This window comes from Hippopotamus amphibius, chromosome 9, assembly GCF_030028045.1.
Source record: "Hippopotamus amphibius kiboko isolate mHipAmp2 chromosome 9, mHipAmp2.hap2, whole genome shotgun sequence".
Taxonomy (NCBI): Eukaryota; Metazoa; Chordata; class Mammalia; order Artiodactyla; family Hippopotamidae; genus Hippopotamus; species Hippopotamus amphibius.
The window spans coordinates 43,703,839-43,718,438 of record NC_080194.1 but is presented as its reverse complement, the minus strand read 5'-3'; the positions used below and the strand labels follow the sequence as shown (position 1 = coordinate 43,718,438).

At 38.7% G+C, this 14,600-nt stretch overlaps 2 protein-coding genes across 5 annotated transcripts in view; one reads left to right on the top strand and one right to left on the bottom strand.

The window, feature by feature from the left end:
* Nucleotides 1-10,125, bottom strand: part of PAAF1 (proteasomal ATPase associated factor 1) — a 42,808-nt gene extending 32,683 nt beyond the window's left edge. For 2 of the 3 annotated variants that reach the window (XM_057748536.1, XM_057748537.1), the window contains exons 1-4: nt 10,018-10,125; nt 8,574-8,614; nt 5,403-5,506; nt 1,716-1,805 (exon numbers count right to left, since the gene is read on the bottom strand). In XM_057748536.1, coding sequence (XP_057604519.1) covers nt 1,716-1,805; nt 5,403-5,506; nt 8,574-8,614; nt 10,018-10,064 — 282 coding nt within the window. In that variant the 5' untranslated portion in view covers nt 10,065-10,125. Of the gene's footprint in view, nt 1-1,715; nt 1,806-5,402; nt 5,507-8,573; nt 8,615-10,017 lie in introns of those variants that run through there. The other variant, XM_057748538.1, reaches the window with a different exon arrangement.
* A 67-nt stretch (nt 10,126-10,192) lies between these two features.
* Nucleotides 10,193-14,264, top strand: LOC130860393 (cytochrome c oxidase assembly factor 4 homolog, mitochondrial). 2 transcript variants are annotated; one of them, XM_057748539.1, is made up of 3 exons: nt 10,204-10,335; nt 10,981-11,037; nt 12,575-14,264. In XM_057748539.1, the coding sequence occupies exons 2-3, from the start codon at nt 11,014-11,016 to the stop codon at nt 12,839-12,841; spliced, it is 291 nt and encodes a 96-aa protein (XP_057604522.1). In that variant the 5' UTR covers nt 10,204-10,335; nt 10,981-11,013; the 3' UTR covers nt 12,842-14,264. The 2 variants fall into 2 exon arrangements, with proteins under 2 accessions (XP_057604523.1, XP_057604522.1); XM_057748540.1 differs by lacking the exon at nt 10,981-11,037 and having other exon boundaries at nt 10,193-10,335; nt 12,575-14,214.
* The last annotated feature ends 336 nt before the right edge of the window (nt 14,265-14,600 follow it).

The window sequence follows — 14,600 nt, the reverse complement described above, 5'->3', positions numbered from 1 at the left end:
AACATAATTTCAAAAACAATACAACTGGCATTGTAATCGACCTTTGGTAAGCATTCAACTTAACTGGCAGTGTCAGTATCCAGACCTCAGAGACTGCACAAACTGCACATGTGCTGTGGGCATGAGTCCCAGTGGTTTACAGAGGTAACGCAGAGCAACAGTTGACTCAATAAGTCAGTTAAGTGGAAGTCAGAACATACCAAAAGCCTTGTAATGTACATTCCCTGTGACTCAGCAACTCTACTTTTATAAATGTACTCTAATTTTTTCTTATCTTTGTGAGAAAAGGGTTAGCTATAAGTATATCATCAAAATATGAAGTCACAGAATCGGAAATAACTGTCTAGTAATGTAAAATTAGAAAAAGAAATTATAGTAAAGTCATACAGTGGAATACTATGCAACTCTTAAAATAATACACATAAAGTAAACATAGAATGATGTACATATTATTAAGAAATAAAAAGTAACATAAAACAGCATATACTGTAAAAACCTATTATGGTAAAATATCTAAAGAAAAAAGATTGGATCAAGTAAAATAACGGTATGCAAAGCTTAGCATGGTGCTGGCACATAGCAGGCAATCAATAAATGTTAGCTACTGCTACTATGATTATTATTTTTTTTAACTTTTTAAAATTGAGATATATTAATAATATACAATATTATACATTCTAGGTGTACAAAACAGTGATTCATAATTTTTAAAGGTTATATTCCATTTATAGTTATAAAATATTGGCTATATTCCCTGTGGTGTACAACATATCCTTGTAGCTTATTTATTTTATACATAATAGTTTGTACCTCTTAATCGTCTACCCCTATTTTGCCCCTCCTCACTTCCCTCCCCTCATTGGTAACCACCAGTTTATTCTCTGTATCTGTGAGTCTGTTTCCTTTTTGTTAAATTTACTAGTTTGCTTTATTTTTCAGATTCCACATATAAGTGACATTATACAGTATTTGTCTTTGTCTGACTTATTTCACTTAGCATAATACCCTCCAAGTCCATCCATGTTGTTGCAAATGGCAAAATTAATATGACTATTGTTAATAAGTGCTATATAACAAAAGTTCACAATAGTTATCTTTAAATTATAGAACTATGTGATTTTCACTTTTATATTTCCTAAATTTTCATCACTAAATATATATTTGTTTTGCAATAAGGATAAAAACAGCTATTTTTGAAAATGTACCACACAATAAGAAGCAGTAGGCTTTAATATAATCAGTTTATCCACCTATTTCTCATATCTGCTTCCAAAAAGCCTATGGTAGTAGAAAGGGCTTTAACATGAAGACCTTTGAAAATTATCCCTCAATATGCTGTACTTGGAATTTTGAGAAAACGTCCCTTCCTGGAGGCCAAGGGACAAAAACATGAGCAGTGGCAAATTACACAAACATGAAGTACTATCATCACCATCCAAAAGCTGGTAAGTAGCTCTGGTAAAACATATAAATAAGGAAATTTCATACAATTCCTTTCTTTAATATTACCAGTGAGTGGATTTGTATATTTATTCTAAGTGGACCCACATACCAGTTTTGCCAAACATATCACACTTTATCAGCTGTGTTATCTTATAATGCAAAGTAAATGAAAAACACATTAATTATGAATATGTTTATAGCATTAGACAAGCAGATAAAGTGAAAAACTAACATGTTATTACATTTTCTCCTCATTTTATCAACATACTTACACTCTTTGCATGAATTCTGGAAAAAGTAGTATATGGTGCCAAAAACTTCGAAGATGCATTTTCCTTTGGACATGAAATATGAATGCTTTTCTACACAGAGAAGGGAAAATGAAATCCATCAATAAAGCTACTCCAATAGAATTAAAGCTTCTTAAAGAAAACATTAGGAATGAAAGAAAACTTTTACCTTTTAAGTGTACCCTAATGTTCCTTCCCCAACCCACATAACTATCATTCCCCTACGGATCAGCAGTCCTTTCACTGCAGAGGGCTGCAGTGTAATTTGGTACTGCTGAGCCATTATTTTTATTTTTATTGTAATTAATTAATTTTATTTTATTGGCTGTGTTGGGTCTTTTTTGCTGTGCACAGGCTTTCTTCAGTTGCAGTGAGTGGGGGCTACTCTTCGTTGTGGTGTGAGGGCCCCTCGCTGCCGTGGCTTCTCTTGTTGCGGAGCACAGGCTCTAGGCACGTGGGCTTCAGTAGTTGCAGCACATGGGCTCAATAGTTGTGGCTCACGGGCTCTAAAGCGCAGGCTCAACAGTTGTGGCACACGGGCTTAGTTGCTCTGCGCCATGTAGGATCTTCCTGGAGCAGGGATCAAACGCATGTCCCCTGCATTGACAGGCGGATTCTTAACCACTGCGCCACCTAGGAAGCCGGCCATTATTTTTTTATGTTGAAGAAAACTGTTCCACAGAAGATAAACCAACAATAAGATACAAATGACAAACATGAAAACATTAATTTTCATAAGAAAATCTAATACCAGTACTCTCAATTAGCAATGTGGCAAGGAATAGTATCAATAGTTGTGAGAAAAACATACCAGCCCCCAGGTCTAGGGCCCAAAAGACTAGTCTAAAAGTAAACCTGCTGCCTATAAAAACTTTCAGAAAAAATGTGAGACTACTGATATGTATAAGAAGTAAGAAAGTAGCTAAAGTAAATTATGGTACACTCATATGATGCGTAGGCCCTGGTCAGGCCTGTGGTGCCCATTCCCACCTAGGATGTAAACTGATTATACACGTTCACAGTCTGGTCATCACCAAATATCTGTCTTTCCTACATGTTTTGTCTAGTCATTATCACATTATCACATATATTTCAGCTACTACAGCAAGATAACACTAGTGACATAGTAGTAAATTATACCTAGAACCAGATGTTAGATTCAAGCAACATGACTTGCTAAAGGCAGACTGTAACCATTTAAGGTAAGTGTGTTGGTGTTTCAAGGCAGAGGTATAAAAGGCTTGGTAAACACCGCCTCAAGGATTCTTGCAATACGACAATCCCTTACTCTAATCCGCAGAATACTAACACCATCCCCTAAATGTATATCTCCTACATAGATCTGAGGAGCTGCTCTCACCAAATGGCCCCTAACCTATTATGTCTTCTGCAGTAGTATTTGAACGTTTCTGGAAATTCTGCTGGACAATGAAAACGTCTTCAATAACCAAGATTTTCTGAACTTCTTTATAAGACTAATCTATGTAAAACAAGTACAGTCCTCATAGTTCATTAGAAAGAAGTTTCAAAGTCATAATATTCTCATCAATGAAAATGAATATACTCTTATTACAGTTCTTCTCCTTTAAAATGATTAGATTAAGAATGATTAGTACAAACAGTACTTTCTTAACCAGCATATCTATGCCTGGCTGCCTGCAGGCCTTTTATTATAAGAGTTTTTGTTTCTAACCACATGACAAAACCAATACTGTTGCAAGAGAGCTCAACCTGGGTTTGGAATTGTCTCCTGTACTTGAAACTAAAGTGTCAGCTAAACTTTCCTGGCTAAATATTTATACCAAGCTAGGACATGAGAAGCTCTGAAAGCTTAGTGTTCGGGCCTCTGTAAGAACTGCGTTTGCTCTCAGAAGACTTTATTTCTTTGGGGCTAATTATGTAAAAGATTTCAAAAATCGGTGATTTTCTCCTGCTTATCAATCCTGCAAATCAACCTTTCGTTCATAAACAGATTACGAAGGAAGATAAATGTTAAATTACCTTCCAGCAGTAGAGAATCATGCTGTTAATGAAAAGATTTTAAAGAAAAGCTGCACGGGGTATCAAAACCGACAAAATTCAGTGTGAGGGGGAAGTGTGAATATTCCACATTAAGATAAAATTAAAAGTCAAACTTTTTACCTTTTGGGGTTAGGTTTTTAAGCATAATGATAGATCTGTATAACAGAACAATGTAGCAACATCAAACAGCAAAGTGACTCATGGCAGTCAGGAAACAAATGAATGTTCAACCATAAGCATTTACTACTGTCTGACCAGCAGGTACACAGAAGAAACTAGCAACGATATTGGAAGAGGAAAGGATTGTATCACAGCCTGAGTACAAAGGGAAGAAAGGAAGTTAGCATCCAGGCTGTGGATGGATACTGGCAAACACCTGGAAAAAAAGTAGTCTTGCAAGGTGGAAAGGAAAGTCAGATCATGAGTTCTGCAACACTTAGATGGCCATCTACTCACCTCAAAAACCAATGAGAAAAACTATTAAGTATTACTAATTCAGGTCTTCACCAAGGCGTGGCCAGATACATTATAATGCTATACTGTACAATATGTTGGGTACTAGCCACATAAAGCTACCGAGCACTTGAAATGTGGCTAATGAAAATGAGTAACTGAATTTTTAATTTTTTTAAAGTATAATTTAAAAACTGATACTTGATTCAGTTACTGGAAAACTTTTTAAGTATGTTTGGAATGAGTTAGGTATGTGAATCTGTTTTCAACTGTAAATTTTTTAAAACCTAAATACACATCAAGTATCTCCAATAAAAATTAGAGTCTGAATTGAGATGTGCTCTAAGTGTAAAATACACAGAGGATCTCAAAGACTGAATTAAAAAAAATGTAAACTATCTCTAATAATTTTTATATGAATTTCAGGTTGAAATAATATTTTAGATATACTAGGTTAAATAAAATACATTATTAAAATTAATTTCATCTGTTTCTTTTTACCTTTTTTATGTGGCTACTAGAAAATTTAAATTACACATTTGAATACACATTACTATATATAAAATAGAGAAATAAGGACCTACTGTACAGCACAGGGAACTATATTCAATACCTTGTAATAATTTATAATGGAAAAGAATCTGAAAAAGAAAATATATATGTATATACATAACTGAATCACTTTGCTGTACACCTGAAACACTGTAAATCAACTATACTTCAATAAAAAAAATTACATATGGGGGGGACTCCCCTGGTGGTGCAGTGGTTAAGACTCTGTGCTCCCAATGCAGGGGGCCTGGGTTCAATCCCTGGTCAGAGAACTAGATCCTACATGCATACCGCAACTAAGAGTTCACATGCCACAACTAAGGAGCCCATCTGCTGCAACTAAGACCCAGTGCAACCAAATAAAATAAATAAATGAATATTTTTAAAAAAACTACATACGTGGCCAAAATATTCATCTATTGGACAGCACTGGTATACGGGACGTAAGAAGAAGTTTGCACCTAAAAGCATATGTAACTATAAAAGAAAAAGAAAACTCCTGACATTCAAAGGCAGTAAAAACTATGATTATTATACAAATGAAATGGAGATGACAGTGAAAGGCAGATAACAGTATAAATATTTTAAGTAGGTACTACCATAGTTTTGGGCATGGTGCCATCTAGAAGACATAAAACCTACCTTGTTTATTTCATTCACAATAAATCCTTCTGAAGCTGTAACCTCTGGGATGCCATCAACGCCAATTCCTTGACAAGTCAGGCTGCCATACAAAGTTGGTTTCCCTATATAGCACAAAAGAAGCATGTCTCAAAAAAATAAGATTAAACATTTTTCTCCTTGAAGACCCATTCAAGCATCTGTAAAAATGGGAGGAAACTGGCTTATGAAAGAAAAGCAGGTACTTGTATTAAAAACGAGGTGAGACAGAAAGCGCACTAGCCTAGGCAAACCTAATTTAGAAGAAATACACCCAAGGGCTAAAAGCCAGGAACAAAGATTTTGAGATACAGTATTTGTAGAGAAAGCTACTAAAGTCATCTCAACCTCAGTTTTCCTGGCTGTGAAATGGAATTCTCAGGATGAAAGGTGAAGATCAACATGAACACATGCATTTATCCACAGTATATATACATAATACAGAGTAAGGAGTTAAGCTTCAATAACTGGAAAATTTGCTTAAGTAGGACACTGCTTTTGCAGTGATATGGGCTAAATAAGATATTATCCTACACACAAACATGTCGATGGCAGAATGGAGTTAAAAATGTCCTATTCCTCTTCTGCACTTTATATATATATACTTCTGTAACAGCTCATAACATGCTGTTTACATTTCTGGCTTCGCCAACCCAGACTGGTGGAGTCCTTGAGTTCAGAAACTAGCAAGGTGCTACAAACTATTCAGTAAATAACTGCTGCACCAAACTGAAAATTCCAGGAGTAAGAGGGAAGCAAAAATCATCATGGTTTCATGCAGAGTGGGAAAGCTTCCTAGCAAGGGTGGGACTTAAGTAGGATCTTGAAAGAAAGAGAGAACTACGCAAAAGACAGGGGAAAGGATACCCCAAGTCAGGGAGCAGCATGTCAAGAATAAAAGAAGTCACAAAGAACAAGGGCAAAGGAGGCATCAATTAATATACTAGTTTGGTAGCTGAAAGATATTAATGGATTAACTCACAATCTAGGGTGGAAGTTTAGAGAAGATCGAGTGAAGAAGGTTTGGCAGGGAAGTGGCATGAAATGCTAATTCAGAAAGATGCCACAAAATAGGACTGAGTGAACTCGCTTTTTGTCACATTTCATGATTCCCTCCTGCCTTCACCAACCATCCTATAAAGTCTGGCCTTTTTGGTACATTATTTCAACCAGTCTCCTGTCATCACCCTCAATGACCTCTACACATTTGCAAAGTCACTGAAATGATCTCAGTCTCAGTATTTTGTCTATATAACAACAGTGAGACTAATCCAACCACTTACCATCTACATTTCTACACACAGGCTGCTGAGTGCAGAGACAGAGAAGGACACAACTGTGCAGACTGGCACTACTACAATTTACCACAGAGTTTGCAAACTCTGTACAGTTTTGCAGTCCTTTTGCCCCTTTTATTCCCCAGAGCAGCCAATTCTCATGACACCTAGCCTGACATGAAAACCTTCTTCCCTCATAACTGCCAAAAATGGAAACAATTCAAAAGTCCATCAACTGATGAATGGACAAACGTGATACATCCTTACAACAGAATATTACTTGGCCACAAAAACAAATGAATGTTACAAAATAGATGCACCTTGAAAATGTTATGTTAAATGAAAGGCATAAAAGGCCACATATTATGATTCTATTTATATGAAATGTCCAGAACGGGCAAATCCATAGAGACAGAAAGTCAATTAGTGGTTGCTAGGAGCTAGGAGAAGGGCAGAATGGGGAGTGACTGCTAAAGAGCATAGGGTTTCTTTCAGGGGTGATGAAAATGTGTGGAATTAGTGGTGATAGACATACAACTCTATGAATATACTAAAATCCACAGACTCGTACACTTTAAAAAGATAAATATTATATGTGACTTATATCTCAACAGAGCTATTATCTAAAAAAAAAATTAGAATCCTAATAGTACCTACCTGATATGGTTGTGAGAAAGGGAAATAAGATATATAAAGCATCTAGCACATAGATAGCACACATTTTATTTCAACAAAGCTGTTATTTTAGGGGAAAAACCAAAACCAAAACCCTCTTCCTTAAGAGCTGACCCTACCTCCAACATCACAAAGAAAAGTGAGGCTATAAGATACTCTCACATTTCCATATCTATGTCTACACATTTACCTACATCTACACTTACCCTCACCTTCCTTCATCTTACGCTTTTAGACTTAATTCAACCTCCTCTCTCCTCTAAGACACTGATTTTTCAGTTAGTCCTTCTCTTCTCTACCTATAACCTATATTTTAATTGCTCTCCAATTAGTTCCCATCTTTAAAAATAAAACTAAAACTCTTAATTTTGAGACCTTCTAGCTACCACCCTGTCTTCTTCTATGCAGCATCAATTTCCTCAAAAGAAAATTCTGTTTAAAACTCTAGTTCTCATAGAAATAGAATATCTTATTATAAAAAGACATCAAAGGTCTCTGAAATGAAAAATAATCAGTAAAACAAAACTTCCCCACAAATTTAAAAAGAAAAAACATTTTTTTAATATTACCACACTAACTGCAAATGAATAGATGGGAGTAACACAGGAGTGTCATTCAAAGGAAAAATGTGTAAGACTTCGTAACTATAAATGGCAGGGTGAGGTGACCAGGTTTTTTACTCTGATGCCTAGAATGGCAGTAACTTAAGAACTGAGAAAATCAAGGAGAACCTGTTTGACAACACAGAAGTGCTCAGCTTCAGGTTTTGGATTTGATAAACTCAAGATGACAGTGAGAGCTTTAAGCATAAATGTTTAGCAGACAACCACTCAACCTCTGCTTGAAATTGAAGAGCAGTCAGAACTAGAGCTATAGATCTAGGAATCATAATCAGGAAGGTCACAACTGAAGCTATAGAACTGCTTAAAATACAATAATACATGGCTAAGAGACTGATTAAGACACATCAGCAATGTCTCCATGAATAAGTATGTGACTTCCAAGTGGAAAATCAATTTCAGGCCTTCCCCTAGAATGGAGGAGTTGCAGTGACATCATTACGGCACAGAATGGTTAAGAACATTTGAAGATTCTGAGCACTGTGTAATGAGTTTGGGCCAGGAGAAAGTAGGAGGCTCTCTCCTAGGGGTAGTAAATCCTCTTTCTCTAAAGGGAAGGGATATAGATTTAAGGACATTACCTGGGGGGTGACAGCTCAGCCAGGCCTCCCCTTCATCCTTCCTATGAAGAGAGACAAAAACCTAATTAGGCTCACTCAATGTTAAAAAAGTATGCTACTGATGCAGGGGAGAAAGATTATATGATTTCCAGTTTGGCCACAGCACTTAGACATGATCTAGTCTAACATCTCATCCAGGCAGACAAATTTTATTTGTTGAAGAAATATTTGTGGATTAAGTGTTCAATGCATAGATCTGTTGGTTAAATGAAGCTCACGTAGTTCATCAAACATTTCTTGAAGTACTTATTAGTTGCACAATCTTGGGCAAGTTACTTCTTGGTTCTGGTCATGTGTTCTATCAAAGGCACTTGGTGGCCCTCAATAAATGTCAGTGTTCTTCCTTGTACACATTCTGTGTTGTAGTAAGTAATGTGTATTTTATTTTAGCTCATCTAGTGAAGTGTAAGTTTCTTCAACGTAGGAGACTGTGTTTTATTCACCTTCACCATTGTTTCAATTTGAAAAACTTTTCAGTATAATAGTTACATTCATGACACTGCTGTACTCATTCTGGTGCCTAGCATAATAACTTGCATAGTATATGATTAATAAATATATGTTAAATAATGAATGGTTTGCTGTACATTCCAGTTAAGCGGTTAACTTCTTGAGGGCAGGAACCACCCCTTAAATTTATTATTTTCTTTCAGTATGATATTTTTTCTCTTTATTTAAATCATATTTTATACATAATAAGCTTAATGGTAGCAGTCTACTTTAGAATTCTTTCAAAAGAGAAAAGAAGTAGAGAATAGGAATTAGTATTTCTCCAACTTTTTTTTTTACTTCTAGATATATCTTTTTTTTAAGAACTTTTATTGAGATACAATTGACATACAATAAACTGCATATACTTAAAGTGTAAGGAACCACCCCTTAACTTTAGAATACACATCTGAACTCCGCCGACAGCTATCTAGGTCAGAGTCTGGACATGGTAGTCGTTAAACTGTTTCCTGAAAAGAATTGTACAATATGACTGATATACCACTAGGGGTCGAGGAGCATACAAAGATTCCATCACATACTCCAAGACAATGTGGTGGTGGAGAGTACTGGGACTTTTGCAAATAGCTGAGGACCAATAAATATTTGCTAAATGACCATGACTACTTGCCCAAGACTCTTCCTGCCTCCCAGTATTCCTTTCTCCAACTCATTGAACCTATTCTGTCTCTAGAATCACACAGCGCGTATGTGTTTCCTTGGCTTCAGCCTAGCTCTTCCGAGAATGAAAACCAATGACCATGTGGGTTTGAGACTTCTTTTCCTAGTCCCAGATTTCTCTCAGCAATTGATGAGGTAACCCCTATGGATATCGTGGATCGGGCATGGCTCTCCTTAACGTAAAGGCAACATCCGCTACCCGCCTCCTCCGTCCCGGTTCTGGACCTGGATTCACCTGAGAGCCTGGGCCCAGTCGCTCTGAATCCTCAAAGGCGCCACCATCTTGACCCCGCCTCCACCAGCCCGCCTCTTCCGCTCTTTCACGGAAGTGGGTCCCCGCTTAGGGGCTGCGTCGAGAACGAAGGGCGGGAGCTACATCGAGAGGCCACCAATGAAAATGCGCGGTGGATCTTCTTCCCCTCCCCGCCCCTTTGTGCGCCTGCGCTCCCCGCAGGACGCTGGTTTCTGACTGCAGGGTCGGAAGAGTTGTAAGTGGCTGCAAAACAGACGCCGCCGTGCAGGAGCGCGCGTTCGAGTCCTCTTGTCCTGTTCGGTGAGCACTGTGTGCCGCGATCATACGCCGTGAAGCCTAGCGGGCACAACGGCGGGAGTGCCCAGCGGCCGCTTGCGCGCATGCGTCCTCTTCTGAAAGTGGGATAGGCGCCTTAGGCGACTTGGCCACCAGGATTTCTCTGCTTTCCCATCCTTTCCATCCCTTCCTAGTCCAGGCCGGTCTCCGCGAACCAGCGACCGACGGTCTAAGCCTGTCCTGATCTCTGAGCGAGGGTCTTCCTCTTTTTACTCTGAGGGAGACTGAAGCCAGGTTATGGTGGGAAAAGAATATGGCAGCATTTACTTGAATCCTGTTTGTAGTCCATGCACTTGCTGCTGATTAGCATATTAATTCTTACAGTAACTCTGCGAATTAAATATTGCCTTAAGAAGGAAGCTAAAAAGATTGCATGCTAAGGCGTGTGCATAGTAAAGTGAGGTGCTGGTATTTGAACCCAGATTTCTTGGCTTAGGATCCAAAGCACTGGTCTTTCCACTGTACTGTTAGAGGTTTGCCCTTGTCTGTCTGTCTTTATTGTTTATTTATTTATTTATTTATTTATTTATTGGATGTGGACCATTTTTAAAGTCTTCATTGAATTTGTTACAGTATTGCTTCTGTTTCATGTTTTGGTGTTTTGGCCAGGAGGCTTGTGGGATCTCAGCTGCCCGACCAGGGATGGAACCCACACCCCCTGCATTGGTAGGCAAAGTCTTAATTACTAGACTGGCAGAGAAGTCCCTGCTCTTGTCTTTAAAGAGCGTATTTAGGAAGAGGAAAACATATATAGTAACAGGAGCTATCACGTGTTGGACGTGCCAGGCTCCTTACACGCATTATCTCATTTTGTCTTCAACAATCCTGTGAGGTAGATTTGAAAATCTATTTTTCAAGAGAGATTACGAAGTGATTTGCTCAAAGTCACCCAGTAAGTCAGTGACAAAACTAAGTTTCCAATCCAAGTCTGTTTTCAAAGCCCATTTCCCCCTCCTCCCTTAGGTTATACTGCCTCCAAAGCAAATGCATTTGGTGTAGGGCTATAGAGTTCTTAAATCCTTCCTGTGACTTCCCCATTGCCCTCTGGACGCCTTAACATGAGCCTTCCTATGATAAGATACTTTCTCAACTCACCAGCTTCATTACTTTTCCTATTCTCATACTCTGTTCTCCAGTCATGTAGAACTTTCAGTTCCTCTGATGTCAAATTCTGTCTCAGACCTCTACCTTGCTCTTCCATTGACCAGGAATATTCTTTACATCTCTGGCTTACTCCTTTTCATCCTTCAAGCCTCAGTTTAGAAATCACTTTCTCCAAGAAGCCTTTCCTGCCTGTTCGTGCCCTTGTTTGGATTAGGTATTCCTCCAATGTGTTCCCAATCTTAGCTGTCTGTACACACTGTACACAAGTAAACAGCCTATTTACTTATCTAGATTGTAAACTCTATGAAGGCAGGAACTGTGTCTATCTAGGTCACTTGTATCCTCAACTCTAACATAGTGCTTGGTACATAATAGGTACTCAGTGATCATTTGTTGAGTGAATCAGACTCAGGAAAAGCATTAAGTAGTCTTAGCTCATTTACAGCCTGTCATGGTGAAATTTGTACAAAGGCTGAGATCATTTATCTTCAAACCTTTCTTAAGTTCCTTCTGTATGCTACTTTGTGCTGGGTGTTCTGAAGCAGATGATTGTGAGGAAGACAGTCTGGGCAGATACACCTCACATTAAATACTCTCACACCTCACAGACTCATTTCTTGCCCTGGACCTTGTCTGCTCTATGTTACAGCCACACAACTCTCTCCGTTCTCTCACATGTCAAATCCTACCCATATTTGGTTACTCCCAAGTGCTAAATTTTGTTCTTTTTCCAGCCATAGAATAAGGCTAACTGGAGAAAGAAGATAGCTTCCCCAGAAAGGTGACATTTCATGTAATTCAGATTCCATTAGTAGAATCCATTCGAGCTTATTAGTGCTGTACTAAGCATTCTCATCTACTTTATCTCATTCTGTTCAATTCAGACCATTTTGCAGGCTGCTCTCTGCCAGGCCTAGTGCTGGGGGTACCAAGGTGAATCAGGCCCAGTATCTGTCCTCATCTAGCTTACAATCTCCAAGGGGAGACATATGCATAAGTAGGCTATACCAATGTAGTGGTAAGGGTTAATTTATAACAGAGGAACAGTGTCATATATAATCATGTCCCTACTCTAACCTTGCCTCTGTTGATGTTCTAGAGATTCCCAAAGATGTCAGCTCAAGGCCATGCCTGGTCCCGACAGGTGAAGAAAGAAGATGAAGAAGAGGACCCACTGGACCAGCTGATCTCCCGCTCTGGCTGTGCTGCTTCCCACTATGCAGTGCAGGAGTGCATGGCCCAGCACCAGGACTGGAGACAGTGCCAGCCACAGGTGCAGGCCTTCAGGGACTGCATGAGTGAACAGCAGGCAAGGCGACGGGAGCAGCTGCAGAGGAGGAAAGAGCAAAGCAGTGCCCACCGCTGAGACTTCAAACCACCTATCCCCAGAGGATGGCCCTGCAGAAACTAGCACCCAGAGAAATCATGGGAGAAAGAAATCCTTCCACAGTGGAAGTGTGGGCCAAGAAGTGTAAGACTTGGGGATAGTATTTAGGTCTGGGGTTGAGAGCCAAGAAGCCATGGGTTTGGACATAACTGCTGTAAAGAACTGTCACATTGTCATGTTGAGATCCCGCCCATCCTCACCCATCTTGTGTCACCGATATTAAATACTGACCAGTATTTGCCATGAAAAAGAAAGAGATGGATTAAGGGATGCTCCCCTACCCTACATCTTGGGTCTGTATACCAAGTACTGCACTGAATACATGAACATTTAATTTTAAGGTAAATTCACAATCTAAAGGTAAATTGGTTACCTAATCAATTCTTCATTTACTCAGTCATTGGTTCAAAAACATCAAGTTTTTCTGAGACCTCCTCATGTGCCAGTCACTGTGTAGGAAACTGATATGATGAAAATATGATCTCTGCCTTCACATTTCTTTAGTCTGGTTTGAGAGAGAAACAAAACAACACTAAAACAACTAATTAATTCCTGACAATGATATAAATGACTTTCTCTTTCATCAGTTGTGCTGGATGTTTCAGTCAGTCTAATGGAAGGAAGAAGGCAAATGGGAAAACAAATACTAAGTGCCTCATATGCCAGACTCTGTTGCATTAACAGATACAGTCTGACCTCAACATGCTCCCAAACAAAAAAACACACAGTGTTGGCTTGACGTTTCAGAAGTACATTTAACATAACATACACATTTTCAGCTTTTGAAAAGTGGAGAAGCTGTCAACATGAAACTTATATTCATACTTGACAACAATTTGCTGCGGCTGAATTAACGATTTCTCTTTTAGGTGGATGTGTTCTCCAGTTTACAACAGTTGCCACTGCTTTTCATTTTTCTTCCATGGAACTGCATTACCCATTCTATTACTTTCTGTCTGACATTTGGGAATGGGAAGGATTTGGGGGGGTGATCCCTGCTGTAGAACTGGAATGCAAAGGGGCGTATGTGCTTGTCATCATCAGTAACATTTCTTGAGCATATTAGAAGCACAAATCCGAAATATAGTAGGCCCTAAAACTACTTTGAGCCTTTGTGTTGGTATTCGGGAAGGAGAGAAAGAGAAAAGGGGAGAAGATATGAGGAACAGGACAATAAAATCCAGTTTCAGCCTTTAGGCAGAAGAGGATGACTCTGTGTGTGTGTGTGTAGATGAATGAATGAATCTCGGTTAGGCCATGTGTGCCCAGTGCTGTGGGTCATCAGAGGTAGCAGTGTGGATTGCAGCTGTCAGCAAGAATCTCAAAGAGAAGGGAGTTAGTTGAGTTGATACCTTTAAAGCTGAAGTAGACATTACATATTTGTAATATATATAGCAGAAAGGATTACCATCTGCAACAAATAAGCACCTAGAGGGACCTCCCTGGTGGTCCAGAGGTTAAGACAGTGTGCTTCCATTGCAGGGGCACAGGTTTGATCCCTGGTCAGGGAACTAGGATCCTGCATGCCACATGGTACAACCAGAAAAAAGTACCTAGAAATCAGTAAGAAAAAGCAAATAGCCCAACTGAAAAGGGAACAAAGTTAAATATGCCCTCAGAACATAGAAAAATGTATATACATTCTACATCACTTTTAATCAGAGAAATACAAGATTTTAAAAACAAAAGCACTATTAGGTGATCCTATTGACAAAAATTAAAAGTATTTATAACGACC

What these genes read in the sequence shown, in the direction of transcription:
- LOC130860393 (XM_057748539.1), top strand. Translation starts at nt 11,014, where the DNA reads ATGGAACCCACACCCCCTGCATTG. An exon ending in AACCCACACCCCCTGCATTG is followed by an intron (nt 11,038 to 12,574) that starts GTAGGCAAAGTC and finishes TTGATGTTCTAG; the next exon opens with AGATTCCCAAAGATGTCAGC.